At 53.2% G+C, this 22,146-nt stretch overlaps 1 protein-coding gene across 1 annotated transcript in view; it reads left to right on the forward strand.

Annotated features, from left to right (window-relative positions):
* LOC127474833 (zinc finger protein 883-like) overlaps nt 1-22,146 on the forward strand; it is a gene marked incomplete at its 3' end in the record, with an annotated part of 325,030 nt that overhangs the window by 159,210 nt on the left and 143,674 nt on the right. The window contains exon 4 of the mRNA XM_051796136.1: nt 20,217-20,576. Coding sequence (XP_051652096.1) covers nt 20,217-20,576 — 360 coding nt within the window. The remainder of the gene's footprint in view (nt 1-20,216; nt 20,577-22,146) is intronic.

Genomic DNA, 22,146 nt, shown 5'->3' on the forward strand with positions numbered 1-22,146 from the left:
CCTGCTTTGACAGTGTTTTGAGACAGTTCATTGTGCCCTTCAAGTCCTTCCATGTGCACACACACACCACTCTCACCAGTGTCTGGCCCTCCAAAGAACACAAGCCCTGATGATTTGTAGCTCCCACTCCAGTGGTTGGCACTTGGTCCTCCCTCCGTACCCAGAGCTCAGAGCTCCCTTGTCCCAGAAAGTTTAAAGATATTGTGCCTCATTCTGCCAAGACAACCCTTGGAAAAAAAGTGTCCCTCTGTGTTTCCTGGGATCAGAGCACTCTACTGTCATCTTCTAAAACCTTGGAGAGGTCCCAGAGATCTCCCAGGAGGGAATTTGGGGCCTCAGGCACATGACCCGTATATAGAGGCTGAGGACTCAGGGGTCAGGGGTGTGAAGATTGAGGACAGTAGAGGAGTAGCCTGAGAGGTCTGGAAGGGGGTTGTCAGAGCTGGTGGAGCTTTTCTTCCTGTCAGAAAACAGCCTAAGAAAGAACTAGTGCCACCAAGGGCAGCTGGGGTGGCCTAGACTGGTGACAAGAAGTCAGAAATTTCCCTCTGAGGTCAGTGTTGTGGTGCAATATGTCACAAAGGAGGAGTCTGGATGAGCCCAAGGCTTTGTGTGTGCAGGAAGAGCCAGGGAGGACGCAGAGATGTCAGTGCAGGAAGGTGCCAGCCAGGTGGGGCAGCCGGGGGGATGACGACAGCCTGCAGGGAAAGGGGCAGGGCATGGACACCATAGGACAGCCTGGGCTGGAGAGGAGACAGGGAGGGGGAGAAGCTGAAAGGCCCTGACACAGCCACCTTCTGCAGGCCTTTGGCCATGGTTACTGTCTGTGCCCCTGATGCCAGGATGAGGGGAGTGGCCCTTGCAGCCCTGGGGCCTCATGGCCTCCTTGTCCCTGCTCAGCAGCCTGGCAGGTGCCACCCCATGGTCCTGCCCTTGGCATTGCACATCCCACATCCCAGTGCCCCAGGAAGAGCCCTGAGGAATGAGGCAGGGACAGCATCTGCCTTCTCAGGGGCTGGGGGTCAGGGTTTGGCCCGTTTGATTAAGAAAACAAGTCAAGGTTTATTTAGCATCAGAGACACCTTTCCCTTGCTTGTCCATCCTTGTCATCACTGTCTGCACTTTTCTGCTCTAACTGGAATCTGGGGACACTTTCTCAGTTGTGTCCCTCAGTGAGACTCATTAGCACTACAAGAAACTTCAGTGTTTCAATCTCACTTTGACTTCTTGAGAAGTTGTTTGAACTTCCTCTCAGGGACTGAGTCTCATGTAAACAACATCAAACCCCCAGAGGGTCATGAAATGCCTGGGGCTGTTGCTGTGCTGCTGAGCTGGGCCAGGTTCCTGGCACACAGGGAGCTCCTGGCAACCAAGAAGAGCTTCAAAGAGACAGCTCTGCTGGTGAGCAGCTCCTCTGCACAACCCAGCAGGGCTGAGGGCACTGCCTGCAGCACCTAGGGCACAGGAGAGAAGGGACAGAGACGAGAGGCAGCCTGGGCTGGGAGGTGACTGAGCTCTCACTACAGGAGAAACATTCCCAGGATTTGAAAGAAGAATTCTCTGGCTGTAGCAAAGTTCAACTTGCCTTCCTGGAGGCATCTCCTAAAGCTGCCACATCCCACAGCTTCCAGGATCTTTCAGCAGGACTCTCCTAGTTGCTGCACTGCAGGGGAAGTGGCCACATGGCAGAGCAGGGCAGGAACTGCAGGCAGCAAGGGCAGAGAGGAGAAGGGAGCAGGAGGTTCAAGGGATCCTGGGGTGGGAGGACAGGGCAGAGCTGCTCAGGGCAGGAACCTTGCCAGCCCTTTGCCATGGTCAGGCTGTGGCTGCAGAGCAGTGCAGGTGAGTTCCTGCAAGTGCCTCTGCCAGCTGCCAAATGGCAGCAGTGGCAGGAGCTGTCAGGATGGCTCTGCTGGATTTGCTGGGGTGCAGCAGGAGAAGCTGCTGCAGAGCAGGACTTGCTGCTGCCCCATCAGAGGCCCAGGGCCAGAAGGTTCCCTGTGGCAGGGCTGGCTGTGGGGTGGGAAGGTGGGGGTGCAGCCAGGGGTGCCCAGGGCTGTGGGGCAGAGCAGGGTCCTGCCCCCAGGGCTCTGTGTGCTGGGGCAGGGACTCTGCTGCCTGCCAGGGTCAGCTCTCAGCCTGGCCAAGGAGCTGCCACGGGGCTGGGGGAGAAGGGCTGTGAGGAAGGAACAACTCCTGGGAGGGCAGAGCAGGGCAGAGTCCTTCTGATCTCCACAGTGTGCTGCAGGGATGGGGGCTGGTCAGAGCTCCAGATCAAAGCAGGAAATTTCCCAGAAGGTATTTGCAAGAGGCACAGACAGACAGGGGATACCCTAAAGAGAATGAACCAGTTCTTTCAGTGTTATACTCTGGGTTGTCTGGGTGCTGACTGCAACAGAGAAATCAATCTCTGAGCATAGGAGGAATCAGCTGAACTTGAACTCTGTTAGATTAGAGAGGATTGAACCCAAGAGTGTCAGATATCAAAACTGTCATACAGAAAGCACCAGTGTCACTTTTCCAGCCTCCTCAGTGTTGCTCTAACATTGCCATCAGAGCCTGCCCAGACAGAGATGCCCCTGGGCAGTGCCCTGTGCTGCTGGGAGGGCTCTGCAGGGCAGAGCTGAGCCCCCAGGGCTGGGATGGGCTCTGGCAGCACTGGCAGGGCCTGGCCCTGGGCCCAGGGAAGCAGCTGCTGGCAGGGACAGCTCCAGGCAGCAGAGCCCTGGGCAGGGAGTGGGGGGCAAGAGCCCCCAAGGCCTGGGGGAGGGGGTGTTCAGGTAGCTCTGGGGGCCCTTCCCTGCAGCTCTGCTGGGCACTGTGTGCTGGGCCATAGAAATGAGGATTCCTGCAGTGGAAAAGAATCTTCCCGAGGTGTGATGGTAAAAATAGAAAACACAGGTACAATTATTCTAACTACAGACTAAGCTTCTGCTCTGCAGCCCCAGCTCTTCTGAGTCATGGGTGTAGAGATGGAACTTTTGTATTCAAGGTCTCTTACATCTGACATTTCCTCCTGGAACAGAGCAAAACTGACTCCTTGGCAGTGCATTTGGTGACATTTGACACATTGATTTCTTTTAGAAATGGAGTTGCTTTTTCACAGAGGTCTGTCTGAACCGTTCCCTGTCCTTTCCTTTTTTGAACAGACCCTGTGCTAAGAAGCAGCAAATGTCCAACAGCAGCTCCATGGCCCAGTTCCTCCTCCTGGCATTCGCAGACAGGCGGGAGCTGCAGCTCCTGCACTTCTGGCTCTTCCTGGCCATCTCCCTGGCTGCCCTCCTGGCCAACGGCCTCATCCTCAGCGCCGTAGCCTGTGACCACCACCTGCACACCCCCATGGGCTTCTTCCTGCTCAACCTCTCCCTCACAGACCTGGGCTGCATCTGCACCACTGTCCCCAAAGCCATGCACAATTCCCTCTGGGACACCACAACCATCTCCTACATGGGATGTGCTGCACAGCTCTTTTTCTTTTTCTTCTTCATCTTAGCAGAGTTTTATCTCCTCACCATCATGTGCTATGACCGCTACGTTGCCATCTGCAAACCCCTGCACTACGGGACCCTCCTGGGCAGCAGAGCTTGTGCCCACATGGCAGCAGCTGCCTGGACTGCTGGCTTTCTCAATGCTCTGCTGCACACAGCCAGTACATTTTCCCTGCCCCTGTGCCAGGGCAATGCCCTGGGCCAGTTCTTCTGTGAAATCCCACACGTCCTCAAGCTCTCCTGCTCACACTCAGGCTACCTCAGGGAACTTGGGCTTATTGGGGTTACTGCCAGTTTATCATTTAGTTGTTTTGTTTTCATTGTGTTCTCCTATGTGCAGATCTTCAGGGCTGTGCTGAGGATCCCCTCTGAGCAGGGACGGCACAAAGCCTTTTCCACGTGCCTCCCTCACTTGACCGTGGTCTCCCTGTTTATCAGCACTGCCACATTTGCCTACCTGAAGCCCCCCTCCATCTCCTCCCCATCCCTTGACCTGGTGTTGTCAGTTCTGTACTCGGTGGTGCCTCCAGCACTGAACCCCCTCATCTACAGCCTCAGGAACCAGGAGCTCAGGGATGCCCTGAGGAAAATGATGACTACATGTTTTTTGAGAAGCAATAAACTGCATCTTTTCTTCTGCAGAACACTCATTGTATAACTCATTTTGGGCCCAGCCTGCCTTCTAAAGCTTTTAATAGGGGGGGGTGGTGGTGGGGATTTTCCGGTTTTTTTACTTCTGTTGATGTCATTAACACTGAAATTTTATTCGTCATCCCATATAGAATTCACTGTCTATCTCTTTTTTCTTTTTGACCCACAAAATATACAAATCAGGAATCATGCTTTGTGTGCATTTAAACAAAATAAAAGTTTGTGCAGCAAGGTATTTGTCAAACATCCTCCCTGTGATAGTTTGTGCATGAGGAATCACAATCTCTGAGTGTAAGAAAGGACACAAATTTATTTTTCCAGATTCTTCCTCAAGACCTCCCCTGAAGCTGGAAGGCATTTCCACATTTGCAGATGTAGAGAGGAAAAGAGTCCCAGCACTGCCAGGGAGCACCAGCACTGGGTCTGTTCAGAGCTGCTCTCTTTGCACTCCCACCCTCTCCTTTCCTGTCCTGTTCTTTGTTTCTAAGAGCCCCTGCAGTGCCACAATGGCCTCCTGATTCCATGCAGTGGATTCTGCAGTGTCACAGTGGCCCCTTAATTTCAGGAGGTTGCCCACTGTCTCTGGGTTCTTTTGGCTCCATGGGGCCTCTTGATTCCATGGTTTTGGCCCCGTAATTCCATGAGATTCTGCAGTTTCACAGTGGCTCCTTGAGTCCATGAGGTTGCACAGCATCATCACAAAGCTGAGCCCATCCTGATGAAAGTTCTGAAGAGGTTAGGGGGAACTGGGACAAAATGGAGAAGATAACTGAGGAAGGAAAGAGGGGCTTGGTCAACAGAGAGGAAAGATTTTGATGAGGTAAAAACCAGGTTCAGGGAATGCTGAGGGTGCTGAAACACTGACTGTGCAAACACTCCTGATGGACATTTATGTACTTTGTAACCTCAAGCCCCAACACTCCCCAAAAGTGCTGCCCCTCCCATTGAGAGGAATCCAATGCCCTAACTCCAAGCCAGAAAAAGCCCAAACCCAGAACTCCAGACTCTTATTTGTCCTCTTATTTGTCCTCTAATGCCCACCCCAACCCCAAACCTGTATTACCAGTATGAAAAATCAAGTTTTAATCCTAACCCAGCCCAAAACCCTCTTCCCCTAATCATGAACCAGACACTGCCAGCAGAACAACAAACCTCCCAAAGTTCTGCCTAATCCCCACCCTGAGCTCTAAACCCCAAGCCCTGACCATTCAGCAACCCCACAGCCCTTGGGAGCAGGGCAAGGACCTGCAGGGCCCAGAGCAGGCCCAGGGAGTTGGCAGAGGAATGGGAGGTGACCTGGATCTGCTCAGCTCTGCAGTGACCCCCAGGAGAAGGGCCTGGGCTCTGGGAGGGATGTCCTGTGGCACAGGGGCTCAGGATCCAAGTTCAGAAGGCCAAGTGCACATGGCAACAGCCAGAGCTGGTGCAGAGACATCAGGGAGGGTCTAGAAATGCTGCTGGGAGGGGGTGGGAAAGCAGGAGGGGTGTGTGCAGCCTGCAAGGCCAGAGCAGCAGCAGGGCCAGGGCAGGACAGCCTGCAGGAGAGATGGCCAAGGGCTCTGGCAGGGCTGCAAGGCCCAAAGGCACCCAGGCCTTTGTCCCCTTGCCTCTGGCAGCTGCCTCTGCCACTCAGGCCACCACAAGCAACTTGCCTGGCAGGTTCTGCACTTGGGTTCTGCCTCGCCCATCCCTCAGGAGCCTGGCAGGGGTTGCCCAGTTTTGGGCCTTTGTTGTTCCTCCCCCTCCCATCCCAGTGCCCCCCAAACAGCCCTGAGCCAGCCGGGAGGGACAGGATCTGCTGGGCCAGGGCCTGGGGCTCAGGCCTTGGCCTTTGTGCTCCACAAAACCAAGGCAGGCTTTGCTCAGCATTGCAGGGGCCTGCCCAGAGCCTTTGTCTGCCTGCACTCCTGGCCTCCAAGGAGCTGCTCCAAGGAGTCCCTGGGGAGGCTTTGGCAGTGCCTGCCCTCAGTGGGGCCCAGCAATGCTTCAAGGCACTTGGAGTTTGGCTTCTGACTTCTTCAGCAGCTGCTTCAATCTTCTCTCAGTACCTCAGGATCATGGGCTGGGCTGCAAACACACTGTGGGGCTCATTAAATTCCAGAAATCCCTCAGGATCTCTTTGTCTTCCTTTAATTGTCTTCAAGGCAATTTCAAAACAATTCTTCAAAGTTTGTATTTTTTTTCTTTTAATTCAGTTATGGATATATTTTAGTTCAGAGAAGAGGTGATAGAGGTGTTCTCCAAGTGATCTTGATGCTGAGTGTCTCCTCAGGAGATCCACACTGACCCTGGATGATCAACCTTGCTCCTCACCCCCAACCTCACCAGTTCTGACATGGCCCACCTTGGACTGACAGCTGATGCAACTCCAAACACACCGTAGGGCCCATTAAAACACTGAAAAACAAATTATTTCCCTTCCTTTAATTGTCTTCATGTCTTCAAGACTTCTACAGCTAATTAGAGTTGTTTTGTAGTTTAGCTAAAGCGGAAAATTTTAAAGTGGATGTCACGAAAAATATATATTTTTTTATGAAAGGGAATGATTTACACAGAGCCTTGGGATGCAAGAGGGTCAGGGCGGAAAGGATTTGGATCCAAAGACAAGGGGGCAAAAGAGATTAGTAGCATTTAATTATTCACCAATTGAACAATTATCAAGTGATTCAATAGCACTTGCTACAATTTTAACAGTGACTGAATTATAGATTCACAATCACAACATTCACACCACAGTCAATTCACACCCACACCCAGGCAGAGATGTGTGGACACATCAAGAGCTGGATGTGGAAAGGTCCCTCTCCCAAATTCTCCTTGTTGTCAGGGAAACACTACCACAAATCCCTTTGTGTTTGCCAACAGACAAGGGTCACAGCTGGAGGAGTGTTTGTTGAGGGGGATCAGAATTGTCCTGGACATCAGGGACGGTCTTTGGAGTGTTGCAAACTGGAGGGTTCCCGAGCTGGGAGAGGCTGCCAGAGGTGTCCCACTGAGAGGGAGGTGCTGGGGAGCTGCCAGGGCCTCCCTCAGCCCCGCTGGTTGTGGGCTCACAAGGGGACTGGCTTTAGTGATCTGCTGAATTTCCATCCTGGTGTCAGGAATGACTGGAGTTTCCAAACTATTTGGGAATTGTATCCAAACTGTTCCATTAGGGCTGTGATTCAGGCAGGGAATATTCCAAGGCTTTCATGGGATGACTGATTATCCTGTGTTCCCCAAATATTCCACTCCAGATTGTTCCCACCTTTATGATCCAGGAGCAGCTGGTCCAGTCCAGAGACACTTTCCCACAACCCCTGGTAGTCCAGGGACACTTCACCACACCCTGGTCCAGTCCAGGGGCTCTTCATTGCTCAGCTGGTTTGGTCAAGGCTTGTCAGGAGTTCCTGAGATCATACCTATAAGAAGGATGGGGACAGACTTAGTTGTAATAAAACAAGTAATAATGGTTTTCAACTAAAAAACAGCAGATTTGAACCAGATATAAGGAAGAATATTTTTACACTGAGTGTGGTGAAACACTGGCATGGGTCACCCAGAGAGGTCATAGATGCTGCACCCTTGGAAACATTCAAGGCCAGGTTAGAAAGGGCTGTGAGCAACCCGATCTAGTTGAATGTGTCCCTGTTCATTGCAGGGGGATTGGACTAGGTGACCTATAAAGGTCCCATTTGACTCAAACTATTTAGGATTCTATAGTTCTTTCCTACAGAGCCAAGGCTGACTAGGATCCCACAGGTTTCAGACCCAGCTGAGCATCCCCCTTGATGGCCCATCTGACAGCTCTGCTAAAAAGCTGCTGCAAAGAACCTCCAGACGTAAAGGAGCTTTTGTGCTGGGCTGAGCTGTGGCTCTCAGGGCTGGGGGTTGGCTTTTGGCTGCCAGGTGCCCACCAAGGCTCCTCCTCACTCCTTCTCCTTCTCCACTCCCCTTGGTGCCTTCAGGGTTGTTTCTCCCCCATTTCTCTCTCTCCTCTCTGGGTTACAGCACCCTGGATTTTATCCTTTCTCCAAAGGGTTATCACAGAGGTGCCTCTGGAATTGCTTTTTGCTCAGCTTTGGGCACTGTCTGGTCCATTTTGGAGCCACCTGAAACTGGCTCTCTCTGACACAGAGTCAACTCCTGATCTCCTCTTCCCTAAGGGAAACCTGCAGCCCCCTCCCTGCTACCAAACCTGATCCACAGGGTCAGTCAAGTGCCCAGGAATAGAGAAGGTCATTGAGCCCATTATTCCTCAGGCTGGTTAAACAAGACTTTGTCCTCTTCCTGTCCCTGACTGCAGGTTCTTTCTGTCAGAGCAGAGCTGTGCTGGACCTCAGCCGTGCTTTGCTCCAGAGCCTGCTGGGGTGGGGGCAGATGGCAATGGGAGAGTTGGGTTGGACTGGATGATCCTTGTGGGTCCCTTCCAGCTCAGCACATTCTGTCATTCTGTGTTTGTTTCACTTTGGTTTGGTTGGGTCTTTTTCCCCCCTTTTGATTTTCCTTTCCTCTGACCCATGAGTTTTTTCTTCATTGTCTTGGGCCTTGCTGGGCACCTGATGGCAGGACAAGTTTATCCAACTCAGTCATCTTGACCACATTTTTTGTACAAGTCACCATTAACTGGACGAGGTTTCTCACAGACTCGCTGCAACTTGGCATCATCCACAAAGGAGTGGAAAGTGCATTTCATCCCATCACCCAGAGACATAATAAAGGTGTTCCATAGGAATGGTCAAGGGCTGGTCCCTAATGGATGTCACCTGGGAGTTGCTGCCAAGAGCAATTTGTGCCATGACTTTTGACCCTCATCAGTCATTCAGCTTCCCACTCACCACATGTTTCACTTGTCCAGTCCAGCTGTCACCAGTCTGGCTCTAAGAGACCCCAGCAGACCATGTCAAAGGGCTTGCTGAAGTCTGGGCACACAACATCCCCTTCTATTCCCTCCCACAGGGGTTCTACAATTCCTGCCTTGTCCTTCGAACACCTGGCAATGGCTGCAGGAGGACTTGCCCTATCCTCTTCCCTGCTGAGCCTGAGCAGTCTGGAACTCTGCCAACCCTCCTTGCTGCCCTGTTTGCAGACTGGTTCCATGTCTGCCTTTGCCAAGGCCCCAGGAAGCTCTGGGCTGGCTCTGGCCTTTCCAAGTGTTTGGGAGAGGTCTCCCAGTGACACTGCCCAGCCTTCTCAATATCCCTGACACCAAAACCTTTTCAATATCCCACAGTTCCAGTTTAGTGTAGAGGACACAACACATATTCTCATGGTTCTGCAGGAGAAAATTAGAAGTGATTTCATTATAAAGGTCAACTGGTGGAGCAGCCCAGTCTGGTCTGGCCCCACAGCAGTGCCCTGCCCAGGGTGCTGCAGAGCTCTGGGCACTCCCCTCACAACCCCAGCCCCTCTGAAGGGCACAGCAGCTCCTGGGGCACAGAGAGGAGTCTCAGCATCCCCATCGGCTCAGGGGCTGGACACTCAGCATGGCAGGAGGAAATGGAGGTCAGGGAAACTGCAGGTGCCCTGGTGTCACCTCCAGGAGATGCCCAGCACAGCCTGACTGTGCCCCTCAGTGCCAGCCCCTCTGCCCAGCCCAGCCCAGAGTCCTGGCCCAGGGACAGAGCAGCCTGTCCCCAGGGGGGGCTGCAGAAAGAGGTTTCTCTGTGTCAGGGATTCCTCTCTGCAGGCCCAGAAATGCTGCCTTGCTCTTCTGCAGGGACATCCCTTTGCCCAGGTCAGTGTGTCCAGGCTGCCTTGGCCAGTTGCAGATCCCAGCCTGGGATCCCTGCAGGGCCCTGAGCTGGAGGTGCTGCTCTGCACAGGGAGGGGTTGTGGCACCCTGGGCTGAGCCTGCACTGGCCATGCTGGTCAGGGTGGGGAGCAGACCCAGCAGGATGGGGATCACTCCTCTCCACCCTCTGCCATAGTCCTGGAAGGCTCAGTAGGCAAGAACAAGGCTGGGCAGGACCATGGGCTGTTTCCAATGGCACAAAGGGCAGGGCAGGGCTCCACTCCATGCAGCCTGTGGGCTGGAGAGTTCTTCAGGACACCCTCCTGGAAAGCCCACCCCTGGCTCTGGTACAGCCCTCCCTGAACTGGGGAGGCACAAGGGGAGTTCACTGCAGGTGAGACGAGTCACTGGCCAGAGCCCTTTCTCTGTTCCTGCTGCATCCCCTGGGGTTGCAGAACTCTCCTTTACCAGTTCACAGGCAGATTTAGGACTTGATTTCTGGTGACTCCACCCTGGGCAGGATTCTGCTCCAGGGCTCCATTCCCTGCTGACTGGATGGGACGGGCTGTCCCTGCAGATCCTCTGTGCTCTCCTGCACTTCCTGAGTTCCTACAGACAAGTCCTCACCTGCCATCAGAGCCCTCACAAGCTGCAGAGCCCCAGGCAGGGGACTTGGAGACCATTTGCCACTGGCCACCAGCACAGAACATCTGACCCAACCCTCAGTGCCTCAAGTACCCCAGTGAGTCACTTCTCTCACTGCAGGGACTGAATGGGGAAACAAGCACAGCAATGAGACTTTGGAGAGTCTATTCCTTGGCCTTGTTCTTTACACCAACCTTTCAAAAAGAACAGTCTTCAGGAACTGCCCAGGGGGATCCCCTTCAATGATGGAAATGATGTCAAGGAGCCCAGCTCTGTCCCAGCAGTGCCCAGGGTCTGTCCCTGCCCATGGTCACAGGACTGACACCCAGCAGGGACTGAGCTGCCAGAGCACTCAGGCCTTGGGCAAGGAGCAGAAAGGAGAGGCAGGCAGTGGAAAAAGAACATCTCTGAAAAGCCCAAGAGTTGCTGCTCCCTGACAGGAGTCCTCTACCAGGACTCTTTACCCCTTCTCCTCTGCACACAGGCACTGAGCTCCAGCTTCAGGGAAGTTGTTGGAGGGAGAATCTGGAAAAATAAATTGAAGTCCTTTATTACACTCAGAGATTGTGATTCCTCATGTACAGAATAACAAAGGCAGGATGTTTGACAAAGAAGTGGCTGCAGAAACTTTTACTTTGTTTAAATGCACACAGAGAATGATCCCTCATTTAAACAATTGTGGGTCAAAACAAAGAGAGAGTGAATTAGGTATGAGATGGAGAATAAATTTCTGTGTTAACAACATTAAAAGAGGAAAAAATGTAGGAAACGGCCCCCCCCACCACTCTCAAAAGCTTTAGAAAGCAGGCTGGGCCAGTAAATGGTTACACAATGACTGTTGTGCAGAAGAAAACAGGCAGGTTATTGCTCTTGAAAAGCATCTAGTCATCATTTTCCTCAGGGCATCCTTGAGCTCCTGGTTCCTGAGGCTGTAGATGAGGGGGTTCAGAGTTGGAGGTAATACTGAGTACAGAACTGCAACCACCAGGTCCAGGGATGGGGAGGAGATGGAGGGGGGCTTCAGGTCGGAAAATATGGCAGTGCTGACAAACAGGGAGAGCACGGCCAGGTGAGGGAGGCACGTGGAAAAGGTTTTGTGCCGTCCCTGCTGAGAGGGGATCCTCAGCACAGCCCTGAAGATCTGCACATAGGAGAACACAATGAAAATGAAACAACCGAACCCTAAACAGGCACTAACCACAATGAGCCATATTTCCCTGAGGTAACCTGAGTGTGAGCAGGAGAGCTTGAGGATGTGTGGGATTTCACAGAAGAACTGGCCCAGGGCATTGCCCTGGCACAGGGGCAGGGAAAATGTATTGGCTGTGTGCAGCAAAGCAATGAGAAAACCAGTGGCCCAGGCAGCTGCTGCCATGTGGGCACAAGCTCTGCTGCCCAGGAGGGTCCCGTAGTGCAGGGGTTTGCAGATGGCAACGTAGCGGTCGTAGCACATGATGGTGAGGAGGGAAAACTCTGCTGACATGAAGAAATAAAAGAAAAGGACCTGTGCAGCACATCCTGTGTAGGAGATGGTTGTGTTGTTCTGGAGGGAATTGTGCATGGCTTTGGGGACAGTGGTGCAGATGCAGCCCAGGTCTGTGAGGGAGAGGTTGAGCAGGAAGAAGCCCATGGGGGTGTGCAGGTGGTGGTCACAGGCTACGGCGCTGAGGATGAGGCCGTTGGCCAGGAGGGCAGCCAGGGAGATGGCCAGGAAGAGCCAGAAGTGCAGGAGCTGCAGCTCCCGCCTGTCTGCGAATGCCAGGAGGAGGAACTGGGTGAGGGAGCTGCTGTTGGACATTTGCTGCCTCTGGGTGTTTGTTTCCCACACAGGAGAAGAAGACAGTAAGAGGCCAGTTAGTGTGGACTTATCTAAACAAAGTCAAAGCTGTATTCTACAAACACTCCCCATGTCACACACAGACAGCCTTTTGATTTCCTAGGAGATCTTCCTTCAGCTCCAGTGCTGGGTCCCTACTGAACAGCATTTTCACTGTTTTAGCATCACTGTGCTTCTGTACAGGGGTTTCACATAACAAGGAGATGTTTAGGGACAGGTTTCCAACCCGGAGGGAAATTCACAGCTTGGAAGGAAACCTCAGGGAGACAGCCAAGTGTCCTTATGATGGCATTTGATTTAAGCAGACTCAGCTCCTTCCCCAGCACCACAGGCTGCACTGGTAGGGGTCATATTCCGTTTGCAGGTGCAAAAAGGACATCTCAGACTAGTCCTGATGGGTCTAGCAGAGGTGATGCTGGTGCTGCCCACAGGCAGAGCAGTGGCTGAAAGCACATTAGGAAGCTCAGGTAGACCTACTGAGCACTCACAGTTCAGATGTCTCAGGGACTTGTCAAAATTAATACTTTCTTAATGATTTATTCCTCCCATTCCTCAAGAGCAGGAAACTGGAAACACAATCTCAGGAAATTTCTTTAACCTTATAAAAATCTTTGTCTTGGAAATATTCTGAGAGGGAGTTGAAGCTCTGAGCATGTCCTCCTCCTCTACACTGCAGATAGTCTCAGGGTTGCACTTACAGAATCTGTAGTTGGTGGGCAGTGCCAGCTTTCACAGAAGCCTCCAAAAGCTGCAGTCCCATTGCCCTGCATGACCAGACTTCCTGTGCCAAGATCTGTTAAAAATTCTCCCCCAGTGAGGTCTCAACATCATTCTATGTCTGACAGCTTTAACTTCTCTCTGTCTCACTCCCCTGCCCTTGGTGCTGCAGGCAGTGCCCTCAGCCCTGCTGGGCTGTGCAGAGGAGCTGCTCACCAGCAGAGCTGTCTCTTTGAAGCTCTTCTTGCTTGCCAGGAGCTCCCTGTGTGCCAGGAGCCCGGCCCAGCTCAGCAGCACAGCAACAGCCCCAGGCATTTCATGGCCCTCGGGGGGAATTGGTGTTGTTTACATGAGACTCAGTCCCTGAGAGTAAGTTCAAACAACTTCTCAAGAAGTCAAAGTGAGATTGAAACACTAAAGTTTCCTTTAGTGCTAATGAGTCTCACTGAGGGACACAACTGAGAACGTGTCCCCAGGTTCCAGTTAGAGCAGAAAACTGTAGACAGTGATGACAAGGATGGACAAGCAAGGGAAAGGTGGCTCTGATGCTGAACAAACCTTTACTTGTTTCCTTAATCAAATGGGACCCTCAGCCCCTGGGAAGGCAGATCCTGTCCCTGCCTCATTCCTCAGGGTTCTTCCTGGGGCACTGGGATGTGGGATGTGCAGTGCCAAGGGCAGGACCATGAGGTGGCACCTGCCAGGCTGCTGAGCAGGGACAAGGAGGCCATGAGGCCCCAGGGCTGCAAGGGCCACTTGTCTCCTCCTGGCCTCAGAGGCACAGACAGCAGCCATGGCCAAAGGCCTGCAGAAGTTGGCTCTGTCAGGGCCTTTCAGCTTCTCCCCATGCCTGTCTCCTCTCCAGCCCAGGCTGTCCTACGGTGTCCATGCCCTGCCCCTTTCCCTGCAGGCTGTCGTCATCCCCCCGGCTGCCCCACCTGGCTGGCACCTTCCTGCACTGACATCTCTGCGTCCTCCCTGGCTCTTCCTGCACACACAAAGCCTTGGGCTCAGCTAGACTCTTTTGTGACACATTGTACCACAACACTGACCTCAGAGGGAAATTTCTGACTTCTTGTTACCAGTCTAGGCCACCCCAGCTGCCCTTGGTGGCACTAGCTCTTTCTTAGGCTGTTTTCTGACAGGAAATAAAGCTCCACCAGCTCTGACACCCCCCTTCCAGACCTCTCCGGCTGCTCCTCTACTGTCCTCAATCTTCACACCACTGACCCCTGAGTCCTCAGCCTCTATATACGGGTCATGTGCTTGAGGCCCCAAATTCCTTCCTGGGAGATCTCTGGGACCTCTCCAAGGTTTTGGAAGATGACAATAGAGTTCTCTGATCCCAGGAAACACAGAGGGACACTTTTTTCTCAGGGTTGTCTTGGCAGAATGAGGTACAATCTCTTTAAACTTTCTGGCACAAGGGAGCTCTGAGCTCTGGGTACGGAGGGAGCTCCAAGTGCCAACCACTGGAGTGGGAGCTACAAATCATCAGGGCTTGTGTTCTTTGGAGGGCCAGACACTGGTGAGAGTGGTGTGTGTGTGTGCACATGGAAGGACTTGAAGGGCACAATGAACTGTCTCAAAACACTGTCAAAGCAGGAAAATCCCATAAGGCACCACAACACATAAGCACTGGTGGCAAACAGGAAGGCCTTTAATTCCAAGGCCTAAAGGGAGGTGAAGCTTTGGAAGTAGCCCCCAGGACAGAATTGCACTGTGCAGAGTGTGGGAAAGAGCAGACAGCCCCAACAGGAAGCCAGGGCTGGTAAGGCAGGTCTGGGGAACCCATCCAGACAAAGATTCCCACCTGCAGACTGGAAGCACAGTGGGCAAAACTCCCACCGTGGCAAGCTGTGGGAAAGGAAGCAAGTCCTTGTAGACGTGCCAGCCCAAGCTGTGGGAACAGCATCTACCCCCCTGAATACCCAGGGCTTGGGCTGTATAAAAGTGATAACCCAGAAGCACAACTTGGGGACCCTCCACCGAGCAGAGCAGGGTGAAGAAGGACTGGTGGGAGCCTCAGGGATCTCCATGGTGTGATACATTTACTTCATCTCTGTCTCTCTCTCACTGGCTTCCCACCACCCCCTTCTTCTCTCTCTCTCTTTCTATTTCTTCCTTTCTCTCTCCCTCCTATTTACTGTAAATCAAACCTGGACTGCTGACTTTGGCACATGGTCTCCTTTGCAGCTGAATTTAGGCAGCAGCGTCTTTTAATAATGGGAACCTGACAGTATCCATGAGGTTTTACAGTGTGGGAATCAGGCACACCCTTCAAGATGGATCTCTCACTATTATCCCAAGCTCTTTTTTAGTGGAAGTTTCTTTAGGGAAACTGAAGTGCATCACTGTCTCAGACAGCCAAGGATAAGGTGACTGAGGGAATTCAGTTGCTCTCTTTAATTAATACAGGATTATTTCCCTTTCCTTTGGTGAAGCTAATAATGTGACTGGTGGAATGTCAGAAAAAATTAAATCATAAAGTAGTGCAGTAGCAAAGGGAAAACTTACTTTAGTTATGGAGTATTGCCAGCAGAAATCTCGAAAATCTTATCCATATTTACACTGATAAAATACCACATGTACTTCATGGGATACTGCAAGCTTTCTACAATCCTTGTGGCATGTCTTTACAGAGCAAGAGTTAACATTTTGAGATGATACCTTAAAAAATGAGTTGCAATTCTATTGTTTCTTGAATGTTAAGCACCACATCCTAAACGCAGGAACACGTTCAAGGTCAATGTCCTATTTGAGACCTTTTCAGCAGCTGTGATATTGTGATAATCACACTTAAAACATTCCTCTAGAAAGAGTAAATTAGCCCTTTTCACTAGAAGGATTCTTATGATCAAAAACAAATCTGAAAGAGAACAAAGTCAGACTTCTTTGTTTGTTGGTTGGTTGGGTTTTTTTTTTTTCAGCAATGCAATAAATTGCTGTCCCTAACGGGGATGGTTTTCTACCCAAGAATTAAAAAGAAAACCCCAAAGTTTACTCTATTCTGCACTTATATTACTTTTTGGGTTTTTTGGGTTTTTTTTGGAGGCCTCACCTAAGTAAAAATACCTTCCTTAAAATGTGTTCATGCTTTCTGTAAGAACCAAACCATTCCAGCTGACATACCATTCTATCACCAATACTGCAGGGAAATGTAATATCCCACTAAATCAGAAGGGAAAGAAGACAACTGAGCATCAGCAGCTCTTCCTAAGCAAGATCAGGGGTTTAGCTCCATCTAACTGAGGGATGAGATGTGCCCCTCAGTGGGTCTCTTCCCACTCCCCCACCAGCCCTTCTACCCAACTGCAAGCTCAAAGTTCTAAAAAGAGAAGAAGAAGCTGGAGCGTCAATATTTCCCCAGTGCAAACCCCAATAATCTTTGCTGGGAGCTGACAGGAATTGCTGTTCCACTGCCCTGGGATATCCTGGCTTGAGGCGAGAGCGCAGCCCCGCCCAGAGCCCCCAACCCCTCTGAGAGCTTTTGTAGGGTCTGTTTGTCCATGTCCCTGTGGCAGAGGCTGCCCTGACACCTGCCCTGGAGCTGGTCCAGCTGCTGGACCAAACAAGGCATTGTCCAGCCTGCCTTCCTCCAGCCCCGACCGCCCCAGCCCATCTTCCATCGCTCTGCTTCCTTTTCCTGCCCCTGCTCCCCCTCCGCTCCCTTCCCTCTGGCATTTTTATTAGGAATGTTCTTGTTGTTCTCACTGTCCAAGCATAAGCTGATCCCCAGGGGAGCCTGTGGAATGTAACCCCTCAAGCACTAAATTCCTTCCCCTGTGCCAAAGACACGGGTTTGTTGTTGCTGCCCCTCCTGCCGAGCACCAGCTCCATCTCCTGCTCCTGCCCAGCGGCTTTGCAGAAATCCAGGGCTGGGTGTGGATTGGAGGCTGTGGCAAGGGACAGGATAAAGTTGCTTCACTTCCACTCTTGATGTCTCAGTGTTTGTGATCTTGAGAATCCTCACAAACTTGGAACAAGGCAGATTATCTGTTTTTGTAAGATATGTACCTGGAGATTGTTTTGATCTGTGTTTAAATCGTCCTTAAATAAAACAACTGATAGAAAACTATAAAAAAAAAATGGAAAAGGGAAAAATAAGAAAAAAGAAAATTTAAAAAAAAGGGAGAAAAAAGAGGAAAAAGAGGAAAAAAAGAGAAAAAAAGGAAGAAAAAACAGGAAAAAATGAGAAAAAAAAGAACAAATAAAAAAGAGAAAAAAAGAAAAAAGAGAGAGAAAAAAGAGAATAAAAAGAGGAAAAAAGAGAGAAAAAAGAAAGAAAAGAAAGAAAGGAAAAAGAGAAAATAAAAAAGACAGAAAAACTAAAACCCAACAAGTCCGATCCTCCCCCGCCGCAGGGACTACAACTCCCACAATGCCCCGCGCAGGCGGGGGGCGGGCAGGGGCCGTGGCCGCGCGCTGATTGGCTGCGGGGTGGGTCTGTAAAGGCGGAGGGCGCGCGGAGCGAGCGCCATTTTGGCCTCGTGGTCGGGAGTGAGGAGGACTCGCCTGCGGCCGCTGCACTTCGTGGGTGAGTTGGCGGGGGGGGCGGCGAGAGCGGGGTCTGGGGATCCCCTCGGGGGCTGCGGGGAGCGCGGCTGTGGGTGGAAAGGCTGGAGGGCTCGGGAGGGCTTAGCGGGGTGTTCGGGGGTTCCCGGGGACGTTTTGAGGGGTCCCTGAAAGGACTCGGGGGGGAGGTTGAAGGTCCTTGAAGGGTTTTGGGGGGCTCTGATGGGGGTTTATTTTTCTGAGAAGATTTGGGGTGTCCCAGGTGGGCTTTGGGGGTCTCTGGGGAGGTTTGGGCGTCCTGGGGGGCTTTGCGGGGACCTTCGAGGCAGTTTTGGGGGGTTTAATGGGTCCCAGACTGTTTTGAGGGTCCATGAGGGGGATTGGGGGTCCCTGAATGGGCTTGAGGGGTCCCAGGTGGGTTTTGTGGGTCACTGAGAGGGTTTAGAGGATGCTGGGGAAGGATGAGGGGTCCTTGAGGAGGTTTCGATGGGTCGAGGGGGGGATTTCAGGGGTTTTGAGGGGATTTTAGGGGTCCCCTAAAGCCCAGCAGTGGGGTTCAAGGGGTCCCCCAGCCCCCAGGGAAGGGGTCCTGGGGATGCCCCCCAAAATCCAGAGGGGGAGATGTACCACATCCGGGTAAGGGGATCCCAGTGCCCCCAGTATATCCCAGTGACCTCCCAGTGACTCACAGGATGGCCCAGTAACCCCCCAGTGACCATCCAGTGTGTCCCAGTGACCTCCCACTGCCCCCCAGGATGGCCCAGTGATCCTGCAGTGAGCACCCAGTAACCCCCAGTATGGCCCAGTAACCTCCCAGTGTCCCCCCGTGTGTCCTGGTATCCCCCAGTAACTCCCCAGTTCTCTGCCAGTGCCCCCCAGTGTGCCCCAGTTCCCCTCCAGTCCCTCCCAGTGCCCTCCCAGTGTCCTTCAATACCCCCCCAGTCCTCCCACTGCTCTCTGGTTCCCCCCAGTGTGTCCCAGTATCCCCCAGTAATCACCCAGTGCCCCACAAAGCCCCCAACTGTCCTCAGATGCCCTTGGCCTTTCTATGGGAGGGGGAGCATTTTTGGGGGCAGAGGATCCAGAGAGGAGCAGCGAGGCTGGGGAAGGGAGTGGAGCACAAGTGGTGTGAGGAGAGGCTGAGGGAGCTGGGGGTGTTGAGGCTGGAGAAGAGGAGGCTCAGGGGAGACCTCCTGACTGTCTGCAAGTCCCTGCCAGGAGGTTGGAGCCAGGTGGGGGTGGGGCTGTTCTGCCAGGAAGCAGCAGTAGGACAAGAGGGCTGGGTCTGGAGCTGTGCCAGGGGAGGTTTAGGTTGGATATTGGGAAGCAATTTTGTACAGAGAGAAGTGAAAAGAGCGGGTGGGTCACCCCCAAAGGGAGCTGGGGGGAGCCGGGGTTTGGGGGGCTGATGTGAAAGGGGTGGGAGGGGGGGGCTGAGGGGAGTGGGGAGAGCAGGAGTGGGGTTGCCGTGGGGGTACCTCTGTGTCCCCATGCCTTGATCCCTGGAGAGCGAGGGAGGCTGGAGATAGGGAGGAGCTTCGAGAGCCCTGAGAGCCTGGAGAGGGGGGACACGGAGAAGGGGAAGCCTGGACAGTGGGGACCCCTGGGATCCCCTAGGAACACAAAGTGGAGAACCTGGAGAGGGGGAATTTCTGGGAATGCAGCATCCCGAAAGCGAGAATCAGAGGAGAAGGGAGCCTTGGGATCCCCAACACTCCCAGCATCTCTAGGTAGAACCCCCAGCATCCCAGACAGGGGAGACTCTCTGAACCCTAGAGGGGGGAAACCAGAGAAGGGGAAATCTTAGGAGAATTTTTTTGGGCTAATCTTCATATTTTAGAGTATTTTTAGGTGAATCTCAGCTTTTCAGTTTGGGAGGGCAGGAGTCTTCTCACTATTTCTTACAGGCTTTTGCCTGAATCTCGATGATTTGGGGTTCTCTGGGTTGATCCTTGGTGTTTTGGAGGTTTTTATGGACCCAGGATGTCCGGTGAGTTCTAGAGATGGACTTGGGCAGGAGGAACCCCCAAACCCAAACGCTTGTTTTCCCCCCATCAGGATTTGTCCTTCCCAAAGCTTGGGCGGATGGAGGAGGAGGCTGCGAGGAAGAGGAAGATGCCTTGGGCCACCCAGGCAGGTGAGGAGGAAGTCAGTGTCCCTTTGGGCGGGGGTTGTGCTGGCTCTGTCAGCCCAGCATGGCCCCGGCTGCAGGACAACCCCGCTGGCGCCGCCGTCCTGCCGGGGCCGGAGTTGGGGGGATGTCCTTGGCCTTCCCTGTGGGCCGGAGGCAAATCCCCTGCCTGTCCTTCTTGCTTCCTGCCCCAGGCCCCGAGCTGAGGACGGAGAGCGCGGAGGACAAATCCCCCCGTGAGACCCTGGTGGGAGAGGCCGTTTTGAAGGGCTCCCCGGCGCAGGAAGGCAGCGGGGAGGAAAAGGGCCGGAGATCCCCCCGCAGGAGGGGCTCCAAAGCCAGCCCAGGGTGCTCTGAGGAGGAAAGAGCCAGCCTGTGCCGGGAAGGCGGCCAGAGCTTGAGGGGGAGCTCTGAGCTGGTGGTCCCTGATCAGCCTCCCAGCAGGGAGAAGCCCTTCAGGTGCTTGGAATGTGGGAAGAGCTTCAAGAGGAGCACCACCCTCCTCACCCACCAGCACATCCACACTGGGGAACGTCCTTACACGTGTTGGGAATGTGGGAAGAGCTTCAGTGACAGCTCCACCCTTCGCAAACACAAGCACATCCACACTGGGGAACGTCCTTACATGTGTTGGGAATGTGGAAAGAGCTTCAGGGACAGCTCCAACCTTCGTAAGCACCAAGTCATCCACACTGGAGAACAGCCATACACGTGTGGGGAATGTGGGAAGAGGTTTCAGACCAGCTCACATCTCCTCAGGCATGAGCAGACACACACGGATGAGAGGCCCTTCCGCTGTACCGAGTGCGGGAAGGGCTTCAACCGGAACTGCAACCTCATCACCCACCAGCGCATCCACACCGGGGAGAGGCCCTACAAGTGTGGGGAGTGTGGGAAGAGCTTCACCCGCAGCTCTACCTTGACCAAACACCAACGGACCCACCAGTAAGAGAAGCCCCACCAGTGCCCCGACTGCAGGAAGAGCTTCGGCCGCTTCTTCCACCCCGAATGAAGCCCCTAATGGGGAGGCAACCCCTGGAGTCCAGTGACTGTCAGTCCATCCCTTTCCACCACAAAGGACCAGTCCGCTTTCCCAGGGGCAGGTTCTGACAACAGAACCCTTCTTGGGGGGTGTGTGGAGATTCCTGCCTTGGCTGGGGACCCCCCCAGGGTCACTCCTGGAGGTTGAGAGCAGAGATCCCCCCACCAGCGTTGGTCTGGGGGAGTTCCATCTGTCTCTAATTAAGAATTTCTCGTTTTGTGGCAGCTTGAGTAGAATTGCTTCAACAATTGCTTTAGTGTAGAGCACTGTCCTATCTTATCCTGTACAGGTAGTTTTAGTGTATATATTATGCACTAAGTAATTCTGATGAAGATCTTTTGTCTGATCATTTGTATCCCTAAATAAATTCCTTTTTATCAATAGATCTGATTTGCCATCATTAAAAGCTGGAGGGCAAAAGTGATTCAGTCACACTTCTGTAATTCCTCTAAACTGAAACTGTTGGCATGATCCAAGGTTGAGATTGGATCCAGCAGCCCCCAGCACCCCACAGTAAGTTGGGAGCTCAGAGGGGCCACCCCCCTTTCCCAGCCCTCCTGTGCCCAAAGGCTCTTATGGTACCGTTTATCCCACCACACTACCCCTGCTCTTTTACCCTTCTCCCTGTTCCTCCCACTTTTTCATAGTCCACTCAATCCCCAGCCCCAATCAGGATCACTCTGGGGGTCCCAATCCCCATTTTTCTCCCCTCTTTCACCCCTTCCACATCATCCCCCCACTCTCCAGCCCTCTCATGCTCAGTTTGGGGGTCCCACTCTCCAGCCCTCTCATGCTCAGTTTGGGGGTCCCACCCTCCTCTTTCCCCACTCTCCTGACCTCTCCCACTTATTTCCCATCATCCTCAGTGGTCCTCCCCTCCACTTTTGGGGGGTCTCACTCCCCTCCCACTCAGTTTGGGGTCCCACTACCCCTTTATCCCCTCTAGCCCCCCCTTTTCCCACCGACCTCCCCCTTACCACCCTCCGCTCACCCGAGAGCTCCTCGCCCGCAGCCGGGGGGGCTCCCAGCACCACCAGTACCCAGAGAAGTCCCCCCAGAGAAGGGGTTGGGTGGGGTCCTGGGTGGGCTTTGAGTGTGTTTGGGGGTCCTCGGGGAGCTCTAAGAAGGTTTTGAGGGGTTCCCAGCACCTTTTGGGATGAGCTGGGTGCCTACTGAGGGGCAGGTGCACTCCCAAAGCCCCCCCAGAGTGGGTTTACACGGGGGGAAACAGGGGAGTCCCTATTCCCGATCCATCCCGGAGCCAGTTCTGCCCCCCCCAAACTCGGCTCCACCCCTCGTTATCCACCCCCCCTCCCCCACTGCCCCCCAATAACAGGGACTGGGGAGAACTGGGAAGCTTTCCTGGGATCAGAAGTGGCACCAGGGGAGGGGGGGACACACGACCCC

The sequence above is a fragment of the Manacus candei genome, unplaced genomic scaffold (genome assembly GCF_025592945.1).
Source record: "Manacus candei isolate 608988 ecotype Guabito, Panama unplaced genomic scaffold, ASM2559294v1 h1tg000045l, whole genome shotgun sequence".
Classification (NCBI taxonomy): Eukaryota; Metazoa; Chordata; class Aves; order Passeriformes; family Pipridae; genus Manacus; species Manacus candei.